At 41.5% G+C, this 10,656-nt stretch overlaps 1 protein-coding gene across 1 annotated transcript in view; it reads right to left on the reverse strand.

The window, feature by feature from the left end:
• HERC6 (HECT and RLD domain containing E3 ubiquitin protein ligase family member 6) overlaps positions 1-1,708 on the reverse strand; it is a 65,500-nt gene extending 63,792 nt beyond the window's left edge. The window contains exon 1 of the mRNA XM_004390146.2: positions 1,375-1,708. Within this exon, the coding sequence (XP_004390203.2) occupies positions 1,375-1,630 (256 nt within the window). The 5' untranslated portion in view covers positions 1,631-1,708. The remainder of the gene's footprint in view (positions 1-1,374) is intronic.
• Positions 1,709-10,656: the final 8,948 nt, after the last annotated feature.

A 10,656-nucleotide genomic window follows, 5' to 3' on the forward strand; every position in this document is an offset into this window, starting at 1 on the left:
ACAGGGTTGCCGTGAGTTGGAGCTGATTCGACAACATCAGGTTTGGTTTTTGTTTTTATCCTTCAAAAAGCAGGGTCATCAGATTCCTTGTCTCCTCCAATGAGCTTTTAAACAAAGTCCATGCCAAAGGACTGAAGGAAATAAGCTCAATGTAGGAGTACAGTCTTTATGGGAATATACTTACTATTTAAAAAGGTGGGCATGGGGGGGGGGACCCTTTGGATACTATGATATTTGATCAGACCAGCTATTTCTTTCTGATGTTGTTGTTGTGTGCTGTCCCATGGATTCAACTAATAATGACCCTATATGACAGAGTAGAACTGCCCCATAGGGTGTCCTAGGCTGTAATCTTTATGGGAGCAGATTGCCAGATCTTTCTCCCACAGAGCCACTGGATGGGTTCGAACCTCCAACCTTCTGGCTAGAAGCCAGTGCTTAACCATGGCACCACCTTGGAAACTCTATGGGGCCACTATGAGTCGAAACCACGTGACGGCAATGGGCTTGGGTTTTTTGGTTTTCATGTTCATGATGTTATTGTGTGATGAAAGAACAATCTACAGAGTTGTATAAACACTGCATTCACAAAACTGATCATGATTTTTACAAAGATTAAACATATACATAGAAAAATACAAAAAGGAAGTGCATCAAAATATTAGTTGTCTTTGGGTGTTGGAATTATAAGTGATTTCTTTCTCCATCTTTCTACAATAATCAGTAATGGTAACAATGCTTTTTTTTTTTTTTTAATTTTTAAGAAAAGTGATGCCTCTGGGTATTTCTGAGGGAGTTACAGGTGTCCAACCCATAAACCACGTTTGGAAGATCAGTCTAACTCTTCCAGATAGATCCGCACAGGTGAGGAGAGAAGTTCGAAAGGCAAGCGAGATGGATTACATCTCTGACAAGAGGAGAGCGGTCCAGTAGTTTCTGCTCTCAGTTCGCTTTTAAGGATGAATTGGAAACCGAAACAAACCCAAGGCAGGTCTGGAAAACGAAACTTACGTTGTGCTTGGGCAGAGCCGAGCACCGTTTTCCCCTCCCTTCTGGCTCAGCGAAGAAGCCCTGGTGGCCCAAAGGTTAAGCGCTGGACTGCTAACCGAAAGGTCAGCTGTTGGAACACACCAGCCTCTCGCCGGGGGAGAAAGATCTGGTGATCTACTCCCCTAAAGACTACAGCCTAGAAAACTCTATGGGGCAGTTCTACTCTTTCACATGGGATCTCTGTGCGTTGGAATTCACTGGAGGGCACACAAAAACTGTCCCAACAGATCGTAGGTTCCCAACATCCCTACCTGTCCCCATTCCCGCCGACGTCCGACCCACTCTCCGCTCTCCAGCTCTCCGCACTGGGGCCCTGTCGCTCACCTGGCCGCTTCCCGTGGGGCTTGTCCCTCCGGCCCAGCTGGCCCCAGCTGTTGTCCCCGCAGGAGTGGACGGTGCCATCGCTCAGCAGCAGCAGCGCGTGGCGCTCGCCGGAGGCCGCCTGCTGCAGCTCCGCGCCGCCCTCCGCTTCCCGGCGCAGCCGAACCCTGGAGCCCGCGCCCCAGCAGAAGTACATCCCGCTCCGCGCCCAGGCCGCTGCAGAAGATGCTGTGCACTCCACCCCAGAGTACAGGGACATATATTTTGCAATTCTCCGGAAATCGGGAGGTTGGCACCATAGCCCTCATCAGACCTCAGCCTGCCTTCCAATTGGTTCCCAGTAGCGCTCTGCACCTTCCAGACGCCCAGCCGCGGATCTCAGCGCTGAAGTGCCAGGAGGAAGATATTTACATACCGTCTAATGACTTGCCAGCTATGAGACTTTGGGCAAGTTACTTAAAGTGTCTGTGCCTCAGCTACCACATTTATGAAATGCGGGCAGTAATACAGCAAATCTAATATGTTTGCTAGGAAAACTTAATAGTATATATATATACACATATACATACGTATATATTTATTATTTTATTTAGAATAAAGCCTAGCCTAGAGTGGTTATAAAAGCATCTGAATGCCTACCCACTTCCAGGCACCATTGTTTGGCACTGGATATACAGCACGGGGGGGGGGGAATCCTTACGGTATTTATATTCTTCTGAGGGAAAGAGAACATAAAGAGATAAATAACAAAAAACAAACAAAAAACACCAAATCTGCTGCCATGAAGTCGATTCCTACTCAGAGCGAGCGACCCTATAGGACAGGGGAGAACTGCCCCATAGGGTTTCTAAGGCGGAAATTTTTACGGAAGCAAACTGCCGCATCTTTCTGCCATGGAGCCACTGGTGAGTTCAACTCTCTGACTTTCTGGTTAGCAGATGAGTGTTTAACCAATGAGCCACCAGGGCTCCTTTTTTCTGTTACATAATACATGCTAAATTAATTCACTAAATAGCATCAAGTGCCCACTGAGTGCCAGGCACTGTATTTACCATGTTACATAATAAACAAAAAACCAAACTCGTTGCTGTTGAGTTGATTCCGACTCATAGTGATGCTATAGGACAGAGTAGAGCTGCCGCAGAGAGTTCCCAAGGAGCGCCTGGTGGATTCGAACTGCCAGCCTTTTGGTTAGCATAGTACTTAACCACTCTGTCAACAGGGTTACATAATACATGCTAAATATAGTGCCTGGCACTCAATAGGCACCCAATGACTGGTTAGTGAATTAGTTAAAATTTGTGGTTAATAAATTTTTTAAAAAATCTTTACTGGATATCCAGTATGGGTATAACCCAGAGCAAACAAAAGATAACAGTGATGACTCCACATTAATATATACTTTAGACCTTACAGAATACTTGTAGCTGTTTTACCTCATGAGTCCTCATACCTACAGGGTAAGTAGGCATGAGAGGGGATACTGTCTTGGTTTCACAGATGAAGAACACAGGCTCAGAGAAGTAAGAGTGATTTTCCCCCAGTCGCAAATGAATAAGTAGAACAGTCCATGCTTTTTCTTCCCCATACACCACCATGCCTAATGGGCTTCTGTTTTTCAGAGAACACTCAAATGAAAAGCAGGAAATCAACCTAAATTGACCATCATCACATATTTAAAATCAAATTCTGAAGGTTATTTATACCTAATATTTCATACTATAGTTTTTGGGATATTTGTTTTGTACCAATTTTCCCCTAACAGTGATTTGTGAAGCAAAGAAAATAAAAATAAAATAATAAAAATTCCTAACTACCTACTGTTGTGGGGGAAAAAGTCACAAAGTTTAGTAAAGTAAAAATAAAGTTTTATTCGGCATATATTAAAAAAGGCAAAAGTGGGAAACGGACAAGCATGCTGCCACAGCCAAGTCTGCACGAGTCCAAGGAAATATTACAGAATAGGCAAGAGTGGGAAAACAGACAAGCAGGCTGCCACAGCCATGTCTGCCCGAGTCCAAGGAACAGTTACAGAGCCATCAGTATATATTAACGTTACAAATGGGCAAAACCATTGAAAGCTTCACCTTTTCACAGATTGGCTAGAAACGGTGATCCTACATTTTGAATTGTCTTTCTTAACAATCATTGGTACAGGTTTCAGTAACGATAGTCCGGAGGGTCCTCACTGGTCCAACAAATTTCTGTTCACTAAATGCTAATAGAAAAAGATAAGAGTGGAAGTCTTCTGTGTTCTGTTTGATTGGCTTATATGAAAGATTTCCCTAAAAGATCTTTTCCAAGATTATCTTAGCTTTGTCTTTATACCTCAGGGCCCAGTTGATGTGTCCTCGTGGGTCCTTGTGAGCCCAGCTCCAGGTGGGTCACATCCTCTATGCTCAAGGACAGGGAATAATAACTCCAATATTATTTCCTAAATCACTATGACATGCCAGTTTCTTTCACAATATATTTCCCTGCTTAAGCTTTGCAACAGCCCTGTAAGGTCCATATATACCCCCATAGAGATGAACAACCTGCGCCTCAGAAAATTTAAGTGACTTGCCCCCCCCACCAAAAAAAATGATAAGTGGGGGACCCCAGATTCAAACCCACACCTTCCTTCTGCACCTTCTTTTCCACCAAATAGCACTAACTCAAACTGAGGCGAGAAAGATGTTAGCAAGGGGATGACAGAGAGGATGAGCTTACAAAAAGTCATCATGGAGCAAATAGGGTTGAGGAAAAACAGAATAAATCAGTAAGAAGGGAGGAAAATAGGTCTGAGGTAAATCCTTGAGGATTAGCTAGAAAGAGAACAGTTGAGGAGATGCAGGGGCTTTGCAAGTTTTCATCACTTCCGTCTGCCCTTCTCTTCCTACTCTTTTACTTTAACCCCCATTGTTCAAAGTTCAAAGCCTGTGCTACTGCTCCCAGCCCCTAGACAGGACAAATAGAAAATGGGATACATTCTACATATTAGCATAGTTTATGATTACACTCTCACTGCCATTCCAATCACCTCCAGGTGGCTCCCTGGCAAAAGTCATCAAATATTTCTTCACAAATGGACAAGGTTGCCCAGTACAAGTCACTGGGGGGAGGGGAGAAACAGCCTACTCAAATCCCGTTTTTACTTTCCCGATAAACAAGAAATCTGTCTTGGAAGAAGTACAGCCAGAATGCTCATTAGAAGCGAGGATGGTGAGACGTCATCTTACATACTTTGGACATGTTATCAGGAGGGACCAGTCCCTGGAGAAGGACATCATGCTTGGTAGAACAGAGGGTTAGCGAAAAACAGGAAGGCCCTCAACGAGATGGATTGATACAGTGGCTGCAACAATGGGCTCAAGCATAACAACGACTGTGAGGATGGTGCAGGACTGGGCAGTGTTTCGTTCTGTTGAACACAGGGTTGCTATGAGTCAGAACTGACTCGACAGCACCTAAAAACAACATAATATAGACAAGAAAGAGTCCTTAGGTGGTGCAAATGGTTAACGCACTTGGCTGCTAACTGAAAGGTTGGAGGTTCAAGTCTACCCAGAGATGCCTAGGAAGAAAGTCCTGGTGATCTGCTTTTGAAAAACCAGGCATAGTAAACTCTTTGGAGCACAGTTCTACTCTGACACAAATGGGGTCACCATGAGCCGGAATCCACTTAAACGGCAGCTCGTTTTTATAGACAGGAAATGGTAGTTTTGGATTTTAGCTCTAGATGGCAGTATTAGTCAACTTGATCTTTCTCTTCGGTCTTATAAAACAACCAGAACTATTTTTCTCAGGTTGGTAGGTAAACTAATGGTGATGTCTCTTCTGTACAGGTAGTCTTATAATTATGTAGATTTTTATGATTTTCTTCCACTTGTCCATTGCTGTATTTTATTACTTAAATTACTTAAAAAAATAAAATGCTACATTCACATGTTGTTATTATAGTAAAACCTCGTTTATATGAAGTCTACCAGCCATCTCAAAGCTCCAGAACTTAGTCCTGAACTGAGAATAAAGAGAAAAAGGGCCTCCAAATCCTAGAAATGGTTGCTACTAAAGCTTCTTAACATGTTGCTAAGTAGCAAATGGAGGACTGCCTGAGATTTGTATTTAAAACATTATTTAACTTAATTCATTAACCTATGAGAACTAGTAGAACCTTCTTTGTAAATTAGGTAAGACTAGCTTTGGCTGTATACAATAAAACCCTGAAATAATGATGGTTTAAAAATATTCAAATTTATTTCTCCCATACATAAAAAGTCCAGAGGTAAGCAGCCAAGGGCTAGTGTGGTAACTCCATGATTTTTCAGGAACTCAGGCACCTTCTATCTCTCTGTTTCATTTGAGAACTTAACTTCCATCCTCATGTTCTATGGTCACTTCATGTTCCAAGATGGTTGCTGGAGTTCTAGCTATCACAACTCTACTCCATACAGTTGGAAGAACGAATGAGGCCACTATCCCAGAAATCTCACACAACATTTCTGCTTTTATCTGGTTAATCAAAACTTATTCACATGGCTACACTAGTGGCAGAAGAAGCTGGGAAATGCAGTTTTTAGCTAAGTACATTGTGGTACCAAATGAAATCAAGGTTCTGTTACCAAGGAAGAAGGGCGAAACAAATATTGGGTGGCAACAAGCAGTCTGTCTACTACATGCCAGCAAGGAATTCAAACATGTGTGAAAATCAGAATTGACTCCATGGGTGTGCAAACTGTACTGTTACACAGGACCCGGATCTCACAAGGGCTCCATGCTCTGCTGTCAGTATCTTGGAATTTTTAGAAATTTTTTTTTTTTGAGCTTATGTACTGTATGTGAAGTCTGATGGGACAATGGAGCATGTGTGTGAGTAGAGGAGATATGTCTGCCCTTCCTTGCTGCCTCATTTACATATAGTGTCCGAAAGGACAGATTACCCAATAAACAAGGTATGCATGAGCTTCCTAATGCTTACTTACTAATCTGTAGTGCACAATTTCACCACAAACCCCATGTGAAATTGTGGTTACGAATAAACTGGGGGAAGGAGGAGGATTTATTGTTTAATGAGTACTAAGTTTCCATTTAGGGTGATGAAAGTTTTGGAAATAGACAGTGGTAATAGTTGCACAACATTGTAAATGTAATTAATGTCATTGGATTGCACACTTAAAAATGGTTAAAAGGCAAATTTTATGTTATATCTATTTTACCACAAAAAAATTTACCAAAAAAAAAAAAAAAAAGGAGTGAAATAAAAACAGTTGATGGTGGTGGAATAATTTGGAAAAGGATAACAAGAATGGTTGCACAACTTTTCTAACAAAAATGTAATAAATGTCACTAGAAATGGTTGCTACTAAAGTTTCTTAACATTTTGCTCAGTAGCAAATGGAGGACTGCCTGAGATTTGTATTTAAAACTTTATTTAACTTAATTCATTAACCTATGAGAACTAGTAGAACCTTCTTTGTAAATTAGGTAAGACTAGCTTTGGCTGTATACAATAAAACCCTGAAATAATGATGGTTTAAAAATATTCAAGTTTATTTCTGTCATACATAAAAATCCAGAGGTAAGCAGCCAAGGGCTGGTGTGGCAACGCCATGATTTTTCAGGAACATGTAGAAATTGTTGAGATGGTGTATGTTTTGTTATGCATATTTTCACACACCCCTGTCCCCACCACCCCAACACCAGACGACCAAACAGTTGAGTTAGTTTTGTGCAGCATTTCCATTGTTCTGGTGAGAACAAAATACAAGTGGATATGTAGAGGTACAAAATATGAATCGTGTGATTTTGGTGATTCTGTATATGAGTTAAATGCTCTTATATTGCATGTAGAACTGGCATTGCACAATATAAAGATAAATGGTAAAATTCATGCTAATAACTTAAAATATTTATTTTCTTTACTTAGAAAATGCCAAATGAAATCAAGTAGAAATATTAAATAACAAATAAAAAACACTATGACAAGTTAAGGGAGATCGCAGAAGAAAAGAAAAAGCTTTAAATTTTAGTACCTTTAATGGCACTACTTTCCTGCTTTTGAACAAACCCAAACCTCATTGGCATCAGGTTGATTCCGACTCATAACGACTCTACAGGACAGAGTAGAACTGCCCCATAAGGTTTCCAAGGAGCACCTGGTGGATTCGAACTGCTGACCTTTTGGTTAGCAGTGTAGCTCTTAACCACTAGCCTCCAAGGTTTCCGCTTTTGAACACGGGACGCCATATTTTCATTTTACACTGGGTCCCACAAATTATGTAGCTGGCTCTGGAACAGGGTTGATAATTTAGTCAGACTATGCAAAAAACCTGTATTTTCTACAACTTACCTAAACTTGTTCTCAAGCCTCTAGGCTTCTGTGTAGGCAAGGATCTTTAATTTACAATTTAAACGATCTCCATTTCTTCTAGTTTAAATTGTTATCAGGTAAATACTTCATATTCCAGACATTTCCCCTTCCCACATGTTAAACATACTGGGTTGGCAGAATATCTCTGTAGATACATACAACAAATCATTGGGCATATGGGCTAGAGTTCAGTGTTGCTGCTGTATAGTTAGAGATCACTGAAGCCGTGGGACGGTGAGGATGAGATTCCCAATGGAGGGAGATTAGCGAAAGATGTGAAAAGGATCAAAGACAGAACCTTGGGTCATGCTTACATTTAATGGGCAAAGTGTAGAAGAAGATGACACTCACGAGACTAAGAATAGTCAGAGAATTAGGAGAGAACAAGAGGTTTGTGGCCAGGAGAGAACATTTCATGAAGAAAAGGTCTCAAGTCAGTAACAATTAAATGCGGTATACAATTTCCATAGGGAAGGACAGAGAAGCAGCTGTTAGATTTAGCAATTAGACAACAAAATTGAATTTTACGGAAAATTGAAGCTTACCTAATATATTTTAATAATATGCTTTATTTAACCAAATATGTAAAAAGCATTATTATTTTAACATGTAATCAATATAAAATTATTAATGAGTTACTTTACATTCTTTTATTCATACGAATTCTTAAAATCTAGTGTGTAATTTACCCTTACGGCACATTTCATGTGCTCGGTAACCATGTGTGGCTGTTGATAGGTGCCATCAAGTTGGCTCTGACGCATAGTGACCTTACGTATAACAGAACAAAACGTTGCCAGGTCCTGCTAGTGACTACATCATCCCACAGAGCAGGTCTAGGTGAATCCTCAGTTATACTGCAGGCTAAGGGAGCTACGGAGTTCCTGGGTGGTACAGTTAACGTGCTTAGCTGCACCTGGAAAGAAAGGCCTGGAGATTTACTTCTGAAAAATCGGCCGCTGAAAATTCTGTATAGCACAGTTCTGCTCTGACACACATGAGGTCATCTTGAGTCGGAATCAGGGAGTTGACGTATTTTTTCTCTGCATCCGCTGATTAAGGGCTCCCTCTGGTGGATGTAGTCACAGGCACTTCAGCTCTCCGTGCAGCTGAGCAGAACACGTTCTGGCAGCTGAAGGAAGTTCTTCAACACAGTGAAGCAGGGACTGGCTGTTGAGAGTGAAAGTTCCCAGGAGTCCACATGCACGGGAATGGCAGAGGAGCGCAAGGAGATAGAGGGAGAGCACTGCCAGGATCAGCACAGAGGATGGAGGACCCAGTGCACTCAAATATCCTACAGGAGCCATTGCCACCACTTCCCCGGTCTCCAGCCACATTCTCTGAAGGAAAATGCCCACAGCTTGGGAGCACCCTTCGATAGCACACTCAGGATGGGAGATTTCGGGGAAAGACATTTGCTGTTCATTTTTTTCTTTGTCTACTCTACCCAATAGCAGTTTCTTAGACAGTTAAGCGCTGGGTGTCTTGGAAGAAAGGCAAGGCGATCTACTTTAGGAAGATCATAGCCATTGAGAACCCTATGGAACAAAATTCTACTCTAAAACACGAGGACATCATGAGATGGAATTGACAGCAATTTTTTTTTTGGCACCCAATAAATAGTCTTGTCTTCCTTTTTGAGAGACTGATATTGAGTATTCTATTCAACTGGCTGCTGTGCATTATTAGGAGATTTGGTATTAGTTGTTTCTACCACTTTTAAACCATGTGGCTCATTCAGGGCCACTGAGAACAGGGAGGTTGAGCATGGAGTGGTGAGGGAGGAAGGCTGATTACCTCTCCTCACTGGCCAGGTCTGCCGGAGCATCCCTGGTCATGCATTGGACAATATGGCAGTAAGATTGTCCTCATGTTCCAAACCATTAAACACATACAAGCAATGCCATGCCTCATTGTGAAACTTACAGTGACTGAAAATGAATCTAGAACAGGATATTCTGGAGTGCTTGCTTCCTAGCATGCATACCATGCCACAGAAATGGATGGGTGGATTTTGGCCTCCAAGTACAAGGATCATGAGGTAGGACACTGGTGCAAAAGTAAGGGTGAGAGGTATGGAGAGGTCTGAACTAGGTCAGTGGCAGCAGGAACTGCAATGAAAGATATGACTTGAGAAATAGCTGTCACATTGATTTAATGTGACTTGATGACTGACTCACCGGGAAAGAAGGGGAAAGTTAAGGATAAAGAGGACTCTGAAATTGAGTTTAAGCAAATAGTGATATTCAGGGTGTGAAATTAGTTTGGCATGAAGATAATTCTTATTCAATGATGAACTCTTTTGATAAATACTGTGATGCAACAGCCTTCTACATTGACTTGAATAAATTGCTTTATTCTTTCCCCTTAAACTTTCATTGTCATACCCACATTGACACAGGACTAGGGAGAGTGGGAGTTATATATAAAAACCACTACCGCCCTACTTTGTGAGCGGAGTTCAATCTACTTAAAATATTTTTCTCCACACCGTTGTCATCAGAGGTAGGGACCTGGTGCTTCACTGGTTTCTGTCTCCCTAGGCTGTTGCATCAGAAGCTGAGGATCATTTCATCTAAGACCCACACATTTGAAGCAGGGGACTCATTACTATTTGCTCAATAGTATCTTCTATCTCAGGAGCAATGTTAGAATTAAAATATACTTGTGGCCAGGTGAGATGACAGTGCAATAGTGTAACTTTGCCTTCTTATTTTAACACTTGCAGTTAATAAACAGGTTGACACTTGTGCTCATTTTCTCATCACCCAAGTAGAACTTCAAAATATTTCCTTCCAAATTTCAGCCTTCACCAGAAAGAGCTGTTTTGTACACCAATGTTCATTGCAGCACTTTTCACAATAGCCAAAATGTGGAAACAATCAAAATGGCTATCAACAGATGAATGGATAAACAAAATGTGGTATATACAT

The sequence above is a fragment of the Trichechus manatus genome, unplaced genomic scaffold, assembly GCF_000243295.1.
Source record: "Trichechus manatus latirostris isolate Lorelei unplaced genomic scaffold, TriManLat1.0 scaffold00286, whole genome shotgun sequence".
NCBI lineage: Eukaryota > Metazoa > Chordata > Mammalia > Sirenia > Trichechidae > Trichechus > Trichechus manatus.